Source organism: Mytilus californianus, unplaced genomic scaffold (genome assembly GCF_021869535.1).
Source record: "Mytilus californianus isolate M0D057914Y unplaced genomic scaffold, xbMytCali1.0.p SCAF_1, whole genome shotgun sequence".
Lineage (NCBI taxonomy): Eukaryota > Metazoa > Mollusca > Bivalvia > Mytilida > Mytilidae > Mytilus > Mytilus californianus.
This window is the reverse complement of record NW_026262581.1, coordinates 126,167,832-126,187,766: the sequence shown is the minus strand read 5'-3', so window position 1 is coordinate 126,187,766 and position 19,935 is coordinate 126,167,832. Positions and strand designations below refer to the sequence as shown.

The window sequence follows — 19,935 nt, the reverse complement described above, 5'->3', positions numbered from 1 at the left end:
ATTTCAATATCCAATGAACTTTGTAACAGCTTTCTGTGTTTTGCCAATTATTATGAGATAAGACTTAAAAACCGCTTGTTCAATTATGTTAATCAACCCTATCGCAAATATGACTCTAACAGTACATTATTAAAATCGCAATTTTTATTGAAATTGTTTGTTTTTTTTTACATTTCTTCATGAATTATAATATTTTTATGTTTTGGAATGAATTTCAGGTCCTTTGTGCTCTTATGAAACTCCTTTGTGGTTCTTTGTGCACAAAGGAGGTCCTTTGCGGTGTTTTTAGAGACCCAGTTTGTTCACTTTATTTCTTTATATAAATAATGGTAGGCTGAGTTTGTTTTAGGCCGACTTATCCAGCAGCGATATTGAAGACGAAGCACATGTTTTATAAAGATTTCCTCTTTATGACGATTTTAGAAACCATTTATATTATGTTGCTGAAACTTTTAATAAAAATTATAATACTTTAGATGATAACCAAAAGTTAGTGTTTTTATTCTCAGATGTAAATGTGATATGTGTGTGTGCCTAAACCTGTTATTTGATTTTAAGAAGACGTAGAAATTTTATATATTGTAAATAGTACTTTATTCCATATTGTTTACTGTATTATATCTATGCATTTTAATAGTCTCTTATAATTCTGTATAGAATGGCTCTCATTTTATTCAGTATTGTATTACAATGTATAAATATCGATTGTACTTGTTGAGAGATGAGACTTTAATAAATCATTGAATTGAATTGATACATGGCTGTTTTAACCGGATCATCAGCTTTTTTATACGACCGCAAAAAAATTTTTGTGGTTGTATATTGGTATGACGTTGGCGTCGTCGTCGTCGTCGTCGTCGTCCGAATACACATTGGTTTTCGCACTCTAACTTTAGTTTAAGTGAATGGACCTTTTTGAAATTTTACCATAAGGTTAAATAACACAAAAGGAAGGTTGGGATTGATTTTGGGGGTTATGGTACCAACAGTTAAGGAATTAGGGGCCAAAAAGGGGCCAAAAATAAGCATTTTCTAGTTTCCAGACAATAACTGTGGAACAGTGTATGGATCTCTCTGAAATTATACTACAAGTTTCCATACCACAAAGGGATGGTTAGGATTTGCATTGGGGGGTTATGGCTCAAACCGTTTAGGAATTAGGGGCAAAAAAGGGGGAAAAACAAGGTTGTCCTGGTTAATGGACAAATACTTTAGTACAAAACATAATTTAAAGGAGTGTAAGGGAGATAAATCAAATACATCATTGAAATTATCTCCCTTACACTGCTTTTAAATTATGTATAAAGTAATGGTTAATGAACAATAAAGATAATTTAAAACAGTGTAAGGGAGGTCATCCAAATACAACGTTTTGGTTACTTCCCTTACACTGCTTTTAAATTATGTTTAAAGAAATGCATATTTATAAAGGAAGACCAGTAAAAATATCTGCAAATGTTGCATCATTTTATTTTACAAAAAAATCTATATGAAAGATTTGACACTATATTTTTAATTCTATTATAAAATAGATTAAGTTAGCACTATGGTAAAATTAAATGGGTAATTATGGTTGCCAACTCCATTGGAAATTTGAATTGAGATTATGACCATATCTTGAGGGAAAGAATTTTTTGGGGGAAAAAAGGGGGGGGGGGATAAAAAGAAATTGTGGGGGGTCAATTTTTTCTCATTTCAGATTTCAGAAATTAAAAAGAATTATTCTTCAAATATTTTTTTTTTTTCAAATTTCAAATATTGAAAAATTTCAAGAAGTAATCTTTAATTGCACAGTATGGCGCATTAGATTTGTAAAATCTTTGATCACATTTATTTATTTGTTATGCCGAATCTAACAGTGTATTTAGATTTTTAATTTTGGGTCCAGTTTTCAAAATAGTCTACATTAAGGTCCAAAGGGTCCAAAATTAAACTTTGTTTGATTTTAGCAAAAATTGAATATATGAGGTTCTTTGATATGCTGAATCTAAACATGTATTTAGATTTTTGATTTTTGGCCCAGTTTTCAAGTTGGTCCAAATTGGGGTCCAAAATTAATCTTTGTTTGATTTCAACAAAAATTGAATATATGGGGTTCTTTGATATGCTGAATCTAACCATGTATTTAGATTTTTTATTTGTGGACCCCGTTATCAAATTGGTTCATATTGAGGTCAAAAGGGTCCAAAATTAAACTTTGTTTGATTTCATCTAAAATTGAATTATTGGGGCTCTTTGATATTCCAAATCTAACCGTGTATTTAGATTTTTAATTTTGGGTCCTGTTTTTTAAATTGGTCTACATTAAGGTCCAAAGGGTCCAAAATTAAACTTAGTTTGATTTTAACAAAAATTGAATTCTTGGGGTTCTTTGATATGCTGAATCTAAACATGTGTTTAGATTTTTGATTATGGGCCCAGTTTTCAAGTTGGTCCAAGATAGGGTCCAGTATTTAAACTTTGTTTGATTTCAACAAAAATTGAATATATGGGGTTCTTTGATATGCTGAATCTAAACATGTTTTTAGATTTTTGATTTTTGGCCCAGTTTTCAAGTTGGTCCAAAATTAAACTTAGTTTGATTTTAACAAAAATTGAGATTATGACCATATCTTGAGGGAAAGAATTTTTTGGGGGAAAAAAGGGGGGGGGGGATAAAAAGAAATTGTGGGGGTCAATTTTTTCTCATTTCAGATTTCAGAAATTAAAAAGAATTATTCTTCAAATATTTTTTTTTTTTCAAATTTCAAATATTGAAAAATTTCAAGAAGTAATCTTTAATTGCACAGTATGGCGCATTAGATTTGTAAAATCTTTGATCACATTTATTTATTTGTTATGCCGAATCTAACAGTGTATTTAGATTTTTAATTTTGGGTCCAGTTTTCAAAATAGTCTACATTAAGGTCCAAAGGGTCCAAAATTAAACTTTGTTTGATTTTAGCAAAAATTGAATATATGAGGTTCTTTGATATGCTGAATCTAAACATGTATTTAGATTTTTGATTTTTGGCCCAGTTTTCAAGTTGGTCCAAATTGGGGTCCAAAATTAAACTTTGTTTGATTTCAACAAAAATTGAATATATGGGGTTCTTTGATATGCTGAATCTAACCATGTATTTAGATTTTTTATTTGTGGACCCCGTTATCAAATTGGTTCATATTGAGGTCAAAAGGGTCCAAAATTAAACTTTGTTTGATTTCATCTAAAATTGAATTATTGGGGCTCTTTGATATTCCAAATCTAACCGTGTATTTAGATTTTTAATTTTGGGTCCTGTTTTTTAAATTGGTCTACATTAAGGTCCAAAGGGTCCAAAATTAAACTTAGTTTGATTTTAACAAAAATTGAATTCTTGGGGTTCTTTGATATGCTGAATCTAAACATGTGTTTAGATTTTTGATTATGGGCCCAGTTTTCAAGTTGGTCCAAGATAGGGTCCAGTATTTAAACTTTGTTTGATTTCAACAAAAATTGAATATATGGGGTTCTTTGATATGCTGAATCTAAACATGTATTTAGATTTTTGATTTTTGGCCCAGTTTTCAAGTTGGTCCAAATTGGGGTCCAAAATTAATCTTTGTTTGATTTCAACAAAAATTGAATATATGGGGTTCTTTGATATGCTGAATCTAACCATGTATTTAGATTTTTTATTTGTGGACCCCGTTATCAAATTGGTTCATATTGAGGTCAAAAGGGTCCAAAATTAAACTTTGTTTGATTTCATCTAAAATTGAATTATTGGGGCTCTTTGATATTCCAAATTTAACCGTGTATTTAGATTTTTAATTTTGGGTCCCGTTGTTTAAATTGGTCTACATTAAGGTCCAAAGGGTCCAAAATTAAACTTAGTTTGATTTTAACAAAAATTGAGATTATGACCATATCTTGAGGGAAAGAATTTTTTGGGGGAAAAAAGGGGGGGGGGGATAAAAAGAAATTGTGGGGGGTCAATTTTTTCTCATTTCAGATTTCAGAAATTAAAAAGAATTATTCTTCAAATATTTTTTTTTTTTCAAATTTCAAATATTGAAAAATTTCAAGAAGTAATCTTTAATTGCACAGTATGGCGCATTAGATTTGTAAAATCTTTGATCACATTTATTTATTTGTTATGCCGAATCTAACAGTGTATTTAGATTTTTAATTTTGGGTCCAGTTTTCAAAATAGTCTACATTAAGGTCCAAAGGGTCCAAAATTAAACTTTGTTTGATTTTAGCAAAAATTGAATATATGAGGTTCTTTGATATGCTGAATCTAAACATGTATTTAGATTTTTGATTTTTGGCCCAGTTTTCAAGTTGGTCCAAATTGGGGTCCAAAATTAAACTTTGTTTGATTTCAACAAAAATTGAATATATGGGGTTCTTTGATATGCTGAATCTAACCATGTATTTAGATTTTTTATTTGTGGACCCTGTTATCAAATTGGTTCATATTGAGGTCAAAAGGGTCCAAAATTAAACTTTGTTTGATTTCATCTAAAATTGAATTATTGGGGCTCTTTGATATTCCAAATCTAACCGTGTATTTAGATTTTTAATTTTGGGTCCTGTTTTTTAAATTGGTCTACATTAAGGTCCAAAGGGTCCAAAATTAAACTTAGTTTGATTTTAACAAAAATTGAATTCTTGGGGTTCTAAACATGTGTTTAGATTTTTGATTATGGGCCCAGTTTTCAAGTTGGTCCAAGATAGGGTCCAGTATTTAAACTTTGTTTGATTTCAACAAAAATTGAATATATGGGGTTCTTTGATATGCTGAATCTAAACATGTATTTAGATTTTTGATTTTTGGCCCAGTTTTCAAGTTGGTCCAAAATTAAACTTAGTTTGATTTTAACAAAAATTGAGATTATGACCATATCTTGAGGGAAAGAATTTTTTGGGGGAAAAAAGGGGGGGGATAAAAAGAAATTGTGGGGGGTCAATTTTTTCTCATTTCAGATTTCAGAAATTAAAAAGAATTATTCTTCAAATATTTTTTTTTTTTCAAATTTCAAATATTGAAAAATTTCAAGAAGTAATCTTTAATTGCACAGTATGGCGCATTAGATTTGTAAAATCTTTGATCACATTTATTTATTTGTTATGCCGAATCTAACAGTGTATTTAGATTTTTAATTTTGGGTCCAGTTTTCAAAATAGTCTACATTAAGGTCCAAAGGGTCCAAAATTAAACTTTGTTTGATTTTAGCAAAAATTGAATATATGAGGTTCTTTGATATGCTGAATCTAAACATGTATTTAGATTTTTGATTTTTGGCCCAGTTTTCAAGTTGGTCCAAATTGGGGTCCAAAATTAAACTTTGTTTGATTTCAACAAAAATTGAATATATGGGGTTCTTTGATATGCTGAATCTAACCATGTATTTAGATTTTTTATTTGTGGACCCTGTTATCAAATTGGTTCATATTGAGGTCAAAAGGGTCCAAAATTAAACTTTGTTTGATTTCATCTAAAATTGAATTATTGGGGCTCTTTGATATTCCAAATCTAACCGTGTATTTAGATTTTTAATTTTGGGTCCTGTTTTTTAAATTGGTCTACATTAAGGTCCAAAGGGTCCAAAATTAAACTTAGTTTGATTTTAACAAAAATTGAATTCTTGGGGTTCTAAACATGTGTTTAGATTTTTGATTATGGGCCCAGTTTTCAAGTTGGTCCAAGATAGGGTCCAGTATTTAAACTTTGTTTGATTTCAACAAAAATTGAATATATGGGGTTCTTTGATATGCTGAATCTAAACATGTATTTAGATTTTTGATTTTTGGCCCAGTTTTCAAGTTGGTCCAAAATTAAACTTAGTTTGATTTTAACAAAAATTGAGATTATGACCATATCTTGAGGGAAAGAATTTTTTGGGGGAAAAAAGGGGGGGGATAAAAAGAAATTGTGGGGGGTCAATTTTTTCTCATTTCAGATTTCAGAAATTAAAAAGAATTATTCTTCAAATATTTTTTTTTTTTCAAATTTCAAATATTGAAAAATTTCAAGAAGTAATCTTTAATTGCACAGTATGGCGCATTAGATTTGTAAAATCTTTGATCACATTTATTTATTTGTTATGCCGAATCTAACAGTGTATTTAGATTTTTAATTTTGGGTCCAGTTTTCAAAATAGTCTACATTAAGGTCCAAAGGGTCCAAAATTAAACTTTGTTTGATTTTAGCAAAAATTGAATATATGAGGTTCTTTGATATGCTGAATCTAAACATGTATTTAGATTTTTGATTTTTGGCCCAGTTTTCAAGTTGGTCCAAATTGGGGTCCAAAATTAAACTTTGTTTGATTTCAACAAAAATTGAATATATGGGGTTCTTTGATATGCTGAATCTAACCATGTATTTAGATTTTTTATTTGTGGACCCCGTTATCAAATTGGTTCATATTGAGGTCAAAAGGGTCCAAAATTAAACTTTGTTTGATTTCATCTAAAATTGAATTATTGGGGCTCTTTGATATTCCAAATCTAACCGTGTATTTAGATTTTTAATTTTGGGTCCTGTTTTTATACGACTGCAAAAAAATTTTGTGGTCGTATATTGGTATGACGTTGGCGGCGTCGTCGTCGTCTTCGTCTGGCGTCGTCGTCGTCCGAATACATATTGGTTTTCGCACTCTAACTTTAGTTTAAGTGAATGGATCTTTTTGAAATTTGACCATAAGGTTAAATACCACAAAAGGAAGGTTGGGATTGATTTTGGGGGTTATGGTACCAACAGTTAAGGATTTAGGGGCCAAAAAGGGGCCAAAAATGAGCATTTTCTAGTTTCCAGACAATAACTGTGGAACGGTGTATGGATCTCTCTGAAATTATACTACAAGTTTCCATACCACAAAGGGATGGTTAGGATTTGCTTTGGGGGGTTATGGCTCAAACCGTTTAGGAATTAGGGGCAAAAAAGGGGGAAAAACAAGGTTGTCCTGGTTAATGGACAAATACTTTAGTACAAAACATAATTTAAAGCAGTGTAAGGGAGATAAATCAAATACATCATTGAAATTATCTCCCTTACACTGCTTTTAAATTATGTATAAAGTAATGGTTAATGAACAATAAAGATAATCTAAAACAGTGTAAGGGAGGTAATCCAAATACAACGTTTTGGTTACTTCCCTTACACTGCTTTTAAATTATGTTTAAAGAAATGCATATTTATAAAGGAAGACCAGTAAAAATATCTGCAAATGTTTTCATCTTTTTTTTTTACAAAAAAATCCATATGAAAGATTTGACACTATATTTTTATTAATTCTATTATAAAATAGATTAAGTTAGCACTATGGTAAATTTAAATGGGTAATTATGGTTGCCAACTCCATTGGAAATCTGAATTGAGATTATGACCATATCTGGAGGGAAAGAATTTTTTTGGGGGAAAAAGGGGGGGGGGGGATAAAAAGAAATTGTGGGGGGCCAATTTTTTCTCATTTCAGATTTCAGAAATTAAAAAGAATTATTCTTCAAATATTATTTTTTTTTCAAATTTCAAATATTGAAAAATTTCAAGAAGTAATCTTTAATTGCACAGTATGGCGCATTAGATTTGTAAAATCTTTGATCACATTTATTTATTTGTTATGCTGAATCTAACAGTGTATTTAAATTTTTAATTTTGGGTCCAGTTTTCAAATTGGTCTACATTAATGTCCAAAGGGTCCAAAATTAAACTTTGTTTGATTTTAGCAAAAATTGAATATATGAGGTTCTTTGATATGCTGAATCTAAACATGTATTTAGATTTTTGATTTTTGGCCCAGTTTTCAAGTTGGTCCAAATTGGGGTCCAAAATTAAACTTTGTTTGATTTCAACAAAAATTGAATATATGGGGTTCTTTGATATGCTGAATCTAACCATGTATTTAGATTTTTTATTTGTGGACCCCGTTATCTAATTGGTTCATATTGAGGTCAAAAGGGTCCAAAATTAAACTTTGTTTGATTTCATCTAAAATTGAATTATTGGGGTTCTTTGATATTCCAAATCTAACCGTGTATTTAGGTTTTTAATTTTGGGTCCTGTTTTTTAAATTGGTCTACATTGAGGTCCAAAGGGTCCAAAATTAAACTTAGTTTGATTTTGACAAAAATTGAATTCTTGGGGTTCTTTGATTTGCTGAATCTAAACATGTGTTTAGATTTTTGATTATGGGCCCAGTTTTCAAGTTGGTCCAAGATAGGGTCCAGTATTTAAACTTTGTTTGATTTCAACAAAAATTGAATATATGGGGTTCTTTGATATGCTGAATCTAAACATGTATTTAGATTTTTGATTATGGGCCCAGTTTTCAAGTTGGTCCAAATTGGGGTCCAAAATTAAACTTTGTTTGATTTCAACAAAAATTGAATATATGAGGTTCTTTGATATGCTGAATCTAACCATGTATTTAGATTTTTTATTTGTAGGCCCCGCTATCAAATTGGTTCATATTGAGGTCAAAAGGGTCCAAAATTAAACTTTGTTTGATTTCATCGAAAATTGAATTATTGGGGTTCTTTGATATGCCAAATCTAACCGTATTTTTAATTTGGGTCCCGTTTTTTAAATTGGTCTTCATTGAGGTCCAAAGGGTCCAAAATTAAACTTAGTTTGATTTTAACAAAAATTGAATTCTTGGGGTTCTTTGATATGCTGAATCTAAACATGTGTTTAGATTTTTGATTATGGGCCCAGTTTTCAAGTTGGTCCAAGTTGGGGTCCAAAATTAAACTTTTTTTGATTTCAACAAAAATTGAATATATGGGGTTCTTTGATATGCTGAATCTAACCATGAATTTAGATTTTTTATTTGTGGGCCCCGCTATCAAATTGGTTCATATTGAGGTCAAAAGGGTCCAAAATTAAACTTTGTTTGATTTCATCAAAAATTGAATTATTGGGGTTCTTTGATATTCCAAATCTAACCGTGTATTTAGATTTTTAATTTTAAGTCCCGTTTTTTAAATTGGTCTACATAAAGGTCCAAAGGGTCCCAAATTAAACTTAGTTTGATTTTAGCAAAAATTGAATTCTTGGGGTTCTTTGATATGCTGAATCTAAACATGTGTTTAGATTTTTGATTATGGGCCCAGTTTTCAAGTTTGTCCAAGTTGGGGTCCAAAATTAAACTTTGTTTGATTTTAACAAAAATTGAATATATGGGGTTCTTTGATATGCTGAATCTAACCATGTATTTTGATTTTGGACATTGGACCATAATAGGTAAATTAAAAAAATTCAAGTTCTTAGACCACATTCTTTCTGTGTCAGAAACCTATGCTGTGTCAAATATTTAATAACAATCCAAATTCAGAGCTGTATCAAGCTTGAATGTTGTGTCCATACTTGCCCCAACTGTTCAGGGTTCGACCTCTGCGGTCGTATCAAGCTGCGCCCCAGCGAAGCATTTTATTTAAATTGGTCTACATTAAGGTCCAAAGGGTCCAAAATTAAACTTAGTTTGATTTTAACAAAAATTGAATTCTTGGGGTTCTTTGATATGCTGAATCTAAACATGTGTTTAGATTTTTGATTATGGGCCCAGTTTTCAAGTTGGTCCAAGATAGGGTCCAGTATTTAAACTTTGTTTGATTTCAACAAAAATTGAATATATGGGGTTCTTTGATATGCTGAATCTAAACATGTATTTAGATTTTTGATTTTTGGCCCAGTTTTCAAGTTGGTCCAAATTGGGGTCCAAAATTAAACTTTGTTTGATTTCAACAAAAATTGAATATATGGGGTTCTTTGATATGCTGAATCTAACCATGTATTTAGATTTTTTATTTGTGGACCCCGTTATCAAATTGGTTCATATTGAGGTCAAAAGGGTCCAAAATTAAACTTTGTTTGATTTCATCAAAAATTGAATTATTGGGGCTCTTTGATATTCCAAATCTAACTGTGTATTTAGATTTTTAATTTTGGGTCCTGTTTTTTAAATTGGTCTACATTAAGGTCCAAAGGGTCCAAAATTAAACTTAGTTTGATTTTAACAAAAATTGAATTCTTGGGGTTCTTTGATATGCTGAATCTAAACATGTGTTTAGATTTTTGATTATGGGCCCAGTTTTCAAGTTGGTCCAAGATAGGGTCCAGTATTTAAACTTTGTTTGATTTCAACAAAAATTGAATATATGGGGTTCTTTGATATGCTGAATCTAAACATGTATTTAGATTTTTGATTTTTGGCCCAGTTTTCAAGTTGGTCTAAATTGGGGTCCAAAATTAATCTTTGTTTGATTTCAACAAAAATTGAATATATGGGGTTCTTTGATATGCTGAATCTAACCATGTATTTAGATTTTTTATTTGTGGACCCCGTTATCAAATTGGTTCATATTGAGGTCAAAAGGGTCCAAAATTAAACTTTGTTTGATTTCATCTAAAATTGAATTATTGGGGCTCTTTGATATTCCAAATCTAACCGTGTATTTAGATTTTTAATTTTGGGTCCTGTTTTTTAAATTGGTCTACATTAAGGTCCAAAGGGTCCAAAATTAAACTTAGTTTGATTTTAACAAAAATTGAATTCTTGGGGTTCTTTGATATGCTGAATCTAAACATGTGTTTAGATTTTTGATTATGGGCCCAGTTTTCAAGTTGGTCCAAGATAGGGTCCAGTATTTAAACTTTGTTTGATTTCAACAAAAATTGAATATATGGGGGTTCTTTGATATGCTGAATCTAAACATGTATTTAGATTTTTGATTATGGGCCCAGTTTTCAAGTTGGTCCAAATTGGGGTCCAAAATTAAACTTTGTTTGATTTCAACAAAAATTGAATATATGAGGTTCTTTGATATGCTGAATCTAACCATGTATTTAGATTTTTTATTTGTGGGCCCCGCTATCAAATTGGTTCATATTGAGGTCAAAAGGGTCCAAAATTAAACTTTGTTTGATTTCATCAAATATTGAATTATTGGGGTTCTTTGATATGCCAAATCTTACCGTGTTTTTAGATGTTTAATTTGGGTCCCGTTGTTTAAATTGGTCTTCATTGAGGTCCAAAGGGTCCAAAATTAAACTTAGTTTGATTTTAACAAAAATTGAATTCTTGGGGTTCTTTGATATGCTGAATCTAAACATGTGTTTAGATTTTTGATTATGGGCCCAGTTTTCAAGTTGGTCCAAGTTGGGGTCCAAAATTAAACTTTTTTTGATTTCAACAAAAATTGAATATATGGGGTTCTTTGATATGCTGAATCTAACCATGAATTTAGATTTTTTATTTGTGGGCCCCGCTATCAAATTGGTTCATATTGAGGTCAAAAGGGTCCAAAATTAAACTTTGTTTGATTTCATCAAAAATTGAATTATTGGGGTTCTTTGATATTCCAAATCTAACCGTGTATTTAGATTTTTAATTTTAAGTCCTGTTTTTTAAATTGGTCTACATTAAGGTCCAAAGGGTCCAAAATTAAACTTAGTTTGATTTTAGCAAAAATTGAATTCTTGGGGTTCTTTGATATGCTGAATCTAAACATATGTTTAGATTTTTCATTATGGGCCCAGTTTTCAAGTTTGTCCAAGTTGGGGTCCAAAATTAAACTTTGTTTGATTTTAACAAAAATTGAATATATGGGGTTCTTTGATATGCTGAATCTAACCATGTATTTTGATTTTGGACATTGGACCATAATAGGTAAATTAAAAAAATTCAAGTTCTTAGACCACATTCTTTCTGTGTCAGAAACCTATGCTGTGTCAAATATTTAATAACAATCCAAATTCAGAGCTGTATCAAGCTTGAATGTTGTGTCCATACTTGCCCCAACTGTTCAGGGTTCGACCTCTGCGGTTGTATCAAGCTGCGCCCCAGCGAAGCATTTTATTATTACATATCTTGCTGGCATAGGGATGACATAAAGTATTATGTACACAGCATTAGATTTGTTTTAGGAACTGAATGTGAGGAAAGTTACAACAACTACAGATAAATCTAAATATGGTGCACATATGGAAGCTGATGTTGATTTCAAAGTTTTGGGAGCCAGGCTGAAAGGAGATGTTAAAAAAGTTGTTACTGCTGTCAAAAAACTATCCAGTGAACAATTGGAGGAATTCCAGCAGACAGGAACCATGGTTGTAGAAGGATATACATTGGAGGCGGAGGATCTAAAAATAGCATACAAGTTTGATTCTACCAAAGATATTACACCTGACCAGTATGAAGCTCATTCTGATAAAAAGGTAGGTATAAACACACATGTCATCTTCTTTATATGGATTGAAGAAGAGGAATTAGGCAGACTTGAAGAAGCCATTGATTCATTGCTACCATTTCCTTTAAATGATCATATAACTGCTATTGTACATTTTGTAAATCAACAATTTAAAAAAGTTTAATAAAACTTCAATTTCTTTTAAGCCTACATTCCGGAATAATAATTAAGTATATAAAATTAAAAGAACTTCTGAATTTTTAATGGGTTTGGGGATTTATTTCTTTTACATTTTGACAGATTTTCAAACATGATGCTTACAGGTTCAGATTAGGTATGCCTTTTTATTCCACCAATTTTTCAGGAATAAGTGCTATTTTTAGGTTTCAGTATTCCAGTATACACAATAATTTATGTAAATGTAAATCAGCTGAAATTTTTAAGCAACACCTTTTATTTTTTTCGGACCTTTTCCATGATGAATAAATAATCATACAATACTACAATTTGGATGGTTTGATTTTTATGCCCCCAACGCAGCGGAGGGGGAATTTAGTATTACCCTTGGCCGTCTGTACATCTGTCTGTATGTACGTCCCAAAATTGGTTTCCGTTCTCTAATTTTAGTTTGCCTCAACCAAATGTTATGAAACTTAAACACAATACTTATTACCACAAAACACAGATAAGTTTTAAATTTGGGTGGCGTCACTTTTACGGTTCCAGAGTTATGCCCCTTTACATTGAAAAATTGCTGAATTTTTCGTTTCTGTTCTTCAAGTTAAGTTTGCCTCAACCAAATGTTATGAAACTTATACACAATGCTTATTACCACAGAAGTCAGTTCAGGTTTGAATTTGGGTGGCGTCACTTTTACCCTTCTTGAGTTATGTCCCTTTATAACATATGCAAGCAGGGTCATCATCTGTGTCCTCTGGACACAGACACATTCTCCATTTATTTAAGATTTATGATACCTCAAATTATGTATTGCTCCATAATATTACTTTTTGAATAAAACCCATCAACCTTTAATGTTTTGGTGGTTGATAGGATGTTGGTGTGTAGAAAATTTATATGCCTGTGCCTTTATTTGATGTCTTTTGTTTAACAGGTGTTAGTATTAATGGATGTATCACCTGACCAAAGTATGTTGGATGAAGGAATTGCTAGGGAAGTTATTAACCGTGTCCAGAAACTTAGAAAGAAGGTATGAACTACTGTAAAAGGTGAATAAATGGTGTTTAACAATGTTTTAGTTTCAAGATATTCAACTGGCTGACCTTGTGACTGAGTTTATTGTATAATCTATTTTACCAATATAATAAAAATATAATAAAACTGGCTTCTCTTGTTGACGACAAAAGTAAGGAAACAAATAGAAATCTTATCAGGGGATACAAGTTGCAAGAAAAACAAAAAAATTATCAACAGAGCCTTTTCCTGTTAATATATAAAAATAAGAAGATGTGGTATGATTGCCAATGAGACAACTCTCCACAAGAGACTACACACATTTCTTCTTTTCCAATGCTATAAGCTTTTGTTGATTTTTCTAGTGCTTTAAGCTTTGTTTGATTTTTATACGACCGCAAACAAATTTTATGTACCACAAGGTTCCATATCACACAGGGAATGCTGGGATTGATTTTGGGGGTAATTGCCTCAAAATATTTGGAATTGGGGGCAAAAAAAGGGGCAAAAAACAAGCATTTTTCTAGTTTCATGACAATAACTTGTGTGTAAGTGTATGGATCTTTCTGAAATTGTACTACAAGGTTCCATATCACAAAGGGAAAGCTGGAATTGAGTTTGGGGGTAATTGCCCAAAACGTTTAGGAATAAGGGGCCAAAAAGGGGCCAAAAATAAGCATTTTCTAGTTTCCAGACAATAACTTGTGTTCAAGTGTATGGATCTCTCTGAAATTGTACCACAAGGTTCCATTTCACACAGGGAATGCTGGGATTGATTTTGGGGGTAATTGCCTCAAAATATTAGGAATTAGGGGCAAAAAAAGGGGCAAAAAACAAGCATTTTTCTAGTTTCATGATAATAACTTGTGTGTAAGTGTATGGATCTTTCTGAAATTGTACTACAAGGTTCCATATCACAAAGGGAAAGCTGGAATTGAGTTTGGGGGTAATTGCCCAAAACGTTTAGGAATAAGGGGCCAAAAATAAGCATGTTTCTAGTTTCCAGACAATAACTTGTGTTCAAGTGTATGGATCTCTCTGAAATTGTACTGCAAGGTACCATACCACAAAGGGAAGGCTGGGATTGAGTTTGGGGGTGATGAATCATAAGGGGGTTCAAAAAATTTGGGGGGAGGGGGGGGGGGGTTTCCTTTTTTTTTTCTTTTAAAATTTTCCATTTTAAGTTGGTTATTTCTGTTTATATTTAAAAGCAAATAATAATGATATGGTAGGAGATACACACCAAACAGGATGTGTAAATTATTATATAATAAGTATTGTGCAATAGCAAGAAATTTTCAATTGCACAGTATTGCACAATAGCAAGAAATCTTCAATTGCACAGTATTGCGCAATAGCAAGAAATCTTCAATTGCACAGTATTGTGCAATAGCAAGAAATATCCAATAGCACAATATTGCGCAATAGCAAGAAATTGTCAATTGTACAGTATTGCGCAATAGCAAGAAATATTCAATTGCACAGTATTGTGCAAAAGAAGATACTTCGTATAAATTGCTTATTTCTTGACCAATTTCAATGGGGTTTTATTCTTGAATTCTTGGGGTTCTTTAATATGCTGATTCTAACCGTGTATTAAGTTTTTGGATTTTGGGCCCCGTTTTTAAATTGGTCCACATTGAGGTCCAAAGGGTCCAAAATTAAACTTTGTTTGATTTCATCAAAAATTGAATTATTGGGGTTCTTTGATATGCCGAATCTATCCGTGTATTTAGATTCTTAATTTTTGGTTCCGTTTTTAAATTGGTCTACATTAAGGTCCAAAGGGTCCAAAATTAAACTTAGTTTGATTTTAACAAAAATTGAATTCTTAGGGTTCTTTGATATGCTGAATCTAACCATGTATTTAGATTTTTGATTTTTGGGCCCCATTATCAACTTTGTCCACATTGAGGTCAAAAAGATCAAAATTAAACTTTGTTTGATTTCATCAAAAATTGAATTCTTGGGGTTCTTTGATATGCTGAATCTAACCATGTATTTAGATTTTGGATATTGGACCATAATAGGTGAATGTCCAATTTAAAATTTTTAAGTTCTTAGACCACATTCATTCTGTGTCAGAGACCTATGCTGTGTCAAATATTTAATCACAATCCAAATTCAGAGCTGTATCAAGCTTGAATGTTGTGTCCATACTTGCCCCAACTGTTCAGGGTTCGACCTCTGCGGTCGTATCAAGCTGCGCCCTGCGGAGCATTTTATTAAAGTGCTAGAAGCTCTGTTAGAATCTTCCAAAGCTAGGAGATTTTGTCGATATTAAATTGTAAGCTGCATTTGTATTTGTATACAAGAACAGGCTACTACATAACAGTTGTAACACATTATGTTTTCAGGCTGGACTTGTTCCTTCAGATGACATTACTGTTTTCTACCAGGCAACAGGTAACCTGAAAAACATTATAACCACATTCTTAGATTACATCAAAACAGCCCTGAAGCAGCCATTATCACCTTATCCTGTTGTTGGTAGTATGGAGAAAATCATTGATGAGTCTCAAAAGGTATGTATTGACTTATGATTCTGGTAACATGAAACCTGTGTTTAGTTAGTTAAGTCCTGCAACATTTGGTATCATTCTTGAAATCATTTCTTTCTTAATAACTGTATGATTTAAGTAGGAAGATTTATTTAAAAATAGGATGGTTTTGTTTATAAACAGTTGTGATTTCCAATAAAAGAAGTTGTGAATGTCATTTAGAAAAAATGGATAGATTGATAGCTGTTTAACGTCCAGTTGTTGGAGAAAGGGATGAGTAATGAGTTTGCACTCTTAAACCATTTGATTGGAAATAAACTTTTTCTTTTTAAGGTGAAGACAGATATGTTAGATTTAACTATAGTAAAAGGACACGAAGGGAATGACAGTGGACTGGTTTCTGGCCTAGTAACACCTAGACTTGAACCTGCTCCTGTTAAGAATGGAGTTAAACCAGCTTGTAGTTATATCAATGTAGAACTTATTGGGTGTGGTCCTCAAGAATGTGTATCTGGTAACCAAGGGACCATACTGCTGGAGAATCCTAAAGGTTGTATGATCTCCAGTGTAGAGCAGCTGAAAGATCAGGTAATACAAACCTTGGTGCTCCCTATGTCCTGTTGGTCCTTTTAATTTACATTATATCAATGAAATGCGCTCATTGAATGAAATGACCTTGACTGTAAAAATTAGGTAATTACAGGGGACGAGGCTGAAAGAATATAATCTATCAATGAAGTCTTTTGGAAGTCAGCTTGTCCAGAGTAAATCTATAGTGATACATTGATATAGTTGAGACATTTGCAGTCAAAAGAATTTTAAAAGAAATCTGAATTTAGAGCAATAGATAAACTATTATCATTTATAAAGGACATAGTTATGTATTATGTACAAGGTTATTTTTGTTTGATAGGTCACATTAAAATTGAATAAATGAGGTTTTGTTTGCATCTTCATGAGGGTTATAATGACTAACAATGTCTGATAAACCATAAGTACTCATATAACTGTAATTTAAAGTGTATGCAAAAATATGTTTCGTATAAAGAAATTTGATATGCACAAGAGAAAATGGAAAAAGAAATAACAGCATTTTTATTAGATTAAAATTTATTTTCATGTCCTATCTACAATAGTAGGGAGGAGGGGGGGGACATTTTGTTTCTGATCTATTTGTTAGATCATCAGTCTGTTAGTCTGTCTGTTCTGATCCATATCAGGTAAAAAAAATTGTGTTGAGCTAGTTTAAATTGAAGTTGTGGTCACATTATCTTAAAGTTTGTACACATGTTAATTGTGATCGCAACTTTAAAAAGATCTGCTTACTTAGAATTTTGACCCAGATTTCTTGGTTCACTGAACATGTAAAACTTGATAGTGTAAGTGTGCCATGGTGTCCTATTGATACATATTGTTGTTTTCTTTTTCAGATGAAATTATTATTTGGATTAAGAGGCAGACGTGTAGACATATTCACAGACAATTCATTAACAAAAGAACTTTCTGAAACTATAAAAGTGTCTAGTTTGAATGGACAGACTATTTATCTTGTTCCCTATACTGGTGCAGTCACAGGACTTTGTGCTCCACCCTCAGTGTCTTCTCCATATTGCCATTTTGCCAATGTTAACGATAAACAAATGGGATGTGTCCTACTGGAAAATCCAAGAGGTCAAAAATTTTCTGTTGAAGAAGTTTTTGAACAGGTATGGAAAATAGGAGATAACTTCACAGATTTTTTGTTCATAACCAGTCATGCATTTAAGCTGGGTATATAAGGCTCCTCCTGACTTTTATGATCCAAAGGCTTTTTTCTCACTTTTCAGATGTTTTCAGATTAGTTGTGCTTATTTAGAACAACTAGTGAAAGAAGGTTGACATTTGGAATTCTATTGCAGTATTATCTTAATATCTGATTTTAAAGAAGATTGTTAGGAGTAGAGGTTTTGTTTCTACTCAAAGTTCGATGTAATTCCACTCTTCAATGTTACATTTTTTCATGGATTAAGAATTACATTAATGGATATAGCACTCCACACAGAATTGCTGGTTTTTAAGGTCTCTGTATTGCAAGCAAAGCATATTTACATGATTGGGATTGTAGATATGGTACATAAATTTGAATGTTATTTTGCAATCTATCATCAAACATTCTTTGATATAGCTTCACTCAAATAAAGTGAGAAAAAAATACATTAATTTGTTTTTAAAGACTATAATTATTTCTATCTTTTGTAGGTGCGGAAATTGTACAATAAAGATGGAATAAAACTAAGCCAATCAGCAGACAAGAAGAAACCTCTGTCGTCTGCTTCAGTCAAAGATGTCTTTGAGCTTCATTCAACAACATTATATCTATCTTGATGAATGTTTGTGTTAGGACATTGCTGAATGGCACACAGATCTTATTTATGAAGCAGCATTCAAAAATATATATAAACCCTATTGTGTTAGTGTTTTGTTTGTCCTACATGATTTTGATGTCAATTTATTTAAATTAATTCTTAGAAATAAGCCCAGTTGGAAATTCATAAATAATTAAAGATTTTTATCTGTATCAATTGCTTCTGTTCCTATTGTATCAATTGGGAAACTCCATGGAAACAAAGTTACTACTTTGTACAGACTTTCATTATTATGAGTTAGAATAATGATAATTTAAAGACATCTACATTTTTAACAATCTCTTATATTTATTATTATTCAAAGGTGTTACATTTCAACTAAATCTGCTATCTCTGATTAATTTATAATTCAGGGATTCTGATCCAATTCTGCCTTGTGACTTATATAACTGTACATGTTCAAATTTTAGAATTTTAATTTTTTCCTGAAATAAGGAGAGAAAATAATAGGAAACTTCTAAGATAGTCTGTTTCTCCACATCTAATCTCATTTTACACACGACAGTCACATGATTATGTTAGGCATGGATTAGATCAACAGCAAGTTATATGCATGAAATATCACCTTACCTGACCATAGGTTTCTAGCAAGATGAGGGGTCAAAATAGAAAGGTGGTCGAAAGTTAAAGTGGAAATCTGAAAATCCATCCTTTAGACGGATGCCTATAAACAAGGCATGTGATATGATTTTATTTAGCTCCATGATGAAACAGCCACTTTCTTGGAACTCCCATATTATTTATAGTGTTTAGATTTGACCATATTTATTCGTGCACATCCTTTTTGTGGTGCAAGGCCTTTCTCTTTCTGCTTCTGTTAGAATGCTTAATTAGTAATTAAATATACTAGTGTTATTTCTTCAAAATAATTCATACTAAAATTAGGAATTTATGTTCGTTTTTTTTATTAGATTATTTATATGGAAAATTAATTGTACAAATCAAGTGCTAATCAAGTGCTAATTTGATTTAATACATTTATGTTTTTTATTATGCTGAAAATACATGAACTTAAAAATGAACCGATAATGAAATAACACGTCTATTAGATTGTCATTACATGTATTATAAAAGTTAACACAATGATCATAATAGCTTCACTATTTTATCAATTATTTTTAATTCACAATATTAATAAAAAAATTGAAATAAAACTTTAACCATTTCCTTTATATATAGTTAGATATAAAATGAAGATATAATTTTAATAAAATAATTCCAAAAAGGATTTCATGTTTTTAACACAAAACAAGAGGTATTGGTTTAAGTTGGTGTGAGATAATTCCATCCCTTAGTTATTGTTTGTGTTCATTTGGTATCATTGAAAACATATCCGAAACCAGAGAATATTTTTTTTAAAACTTGGTTGATATCCTAGTAATGCTTATAATGATAAATTCATTAAAAAATGCTAAAAAACACCCAATATGTGGACTTCTGTATGTGATACATTGTAATAAATTCCAATACATTAATCTTGTTTGCTTGTTAGGGATGACATGAGGTTCATATACCATTCAACATTTAGTTTGAGGAAGATATTTATACATCATTCAGGCTTGTAAAACAGTTTCCTTTTGTTAAACAATAAGCTTCCACACTACCATAATGCACCTGCCTGGGATCCTTATATAGACTTCAACAGGATGTGCTACTTACACAAAAACTGCTACATGAG

The 19,935-nt window shown here is 31.3% G+C and overlaps 1 protein-coding gene and 1 long non-coding RNA gene across 12 annotated transcripts in view; both read left to right on the top strand.

The window, feature by feature from the left end:
* LOC127733269 (isoleucine--tRNA ligase, cytoplasmic-like) overlaps positions 1–19,732 on the top strand; it is a 58,043-nt gene extending 38,311 nt beyond the window's left edge. For both annotated transcript variants that reach the window (XM_052242620.1, XM_052242619.1), the window contains exons 26-31: positions 11,895–12,185; positions 13,272–13,367; positions 15,709–15,876; positions 16,186–16,440; positions 17,283–17,558; positions 18,091–19,732. In XM_052242620.1, the coding sequence (XP_052098580.1) occupies positions 11,895–12,185; positions 13,272–13,367; positions 15,709–15,876; positions 16,186–16,440; positions 17,283–17,558; positions 18,091–18,216 (1,212 nt within the window). In that variant the 3' untranslated portion in view covers positions 18,217–19,732. The remainder of the gene's footprint in view (positions 1–11,894; positions 12,186–13,271; positions 13,368–15,708; positions 15,877–16,185; positions 16,441–17,282; positions 17,559–18,090) is intronic.
* Positions 787–10,984, top strand: LOC127733447 (uncharacterized). 10 transcript variants are annotated; one of them, XR_007997102.1, is made up of 5 exons: positions 787–2,493; positions 2,964–3,488; positions 5,221–5,561; positions 9,423–9,811; positions 10,337–10,984. It is a non-coding gene; the product is annotated as an uncharacterized LOC127733447 (long non-coding RNA). The 10 variants fall into 10 exon arrangements; XR_007997090.1 differs by having other exon boundaries at positions 8,971–9,811; XR_007997106.1 differs by lacking the exon at positions 5,221–5,561 and adding an exon at positions 4,244–4,584.
* Positions 19,733–19,935: the final 203 nt, after the last annotated feature.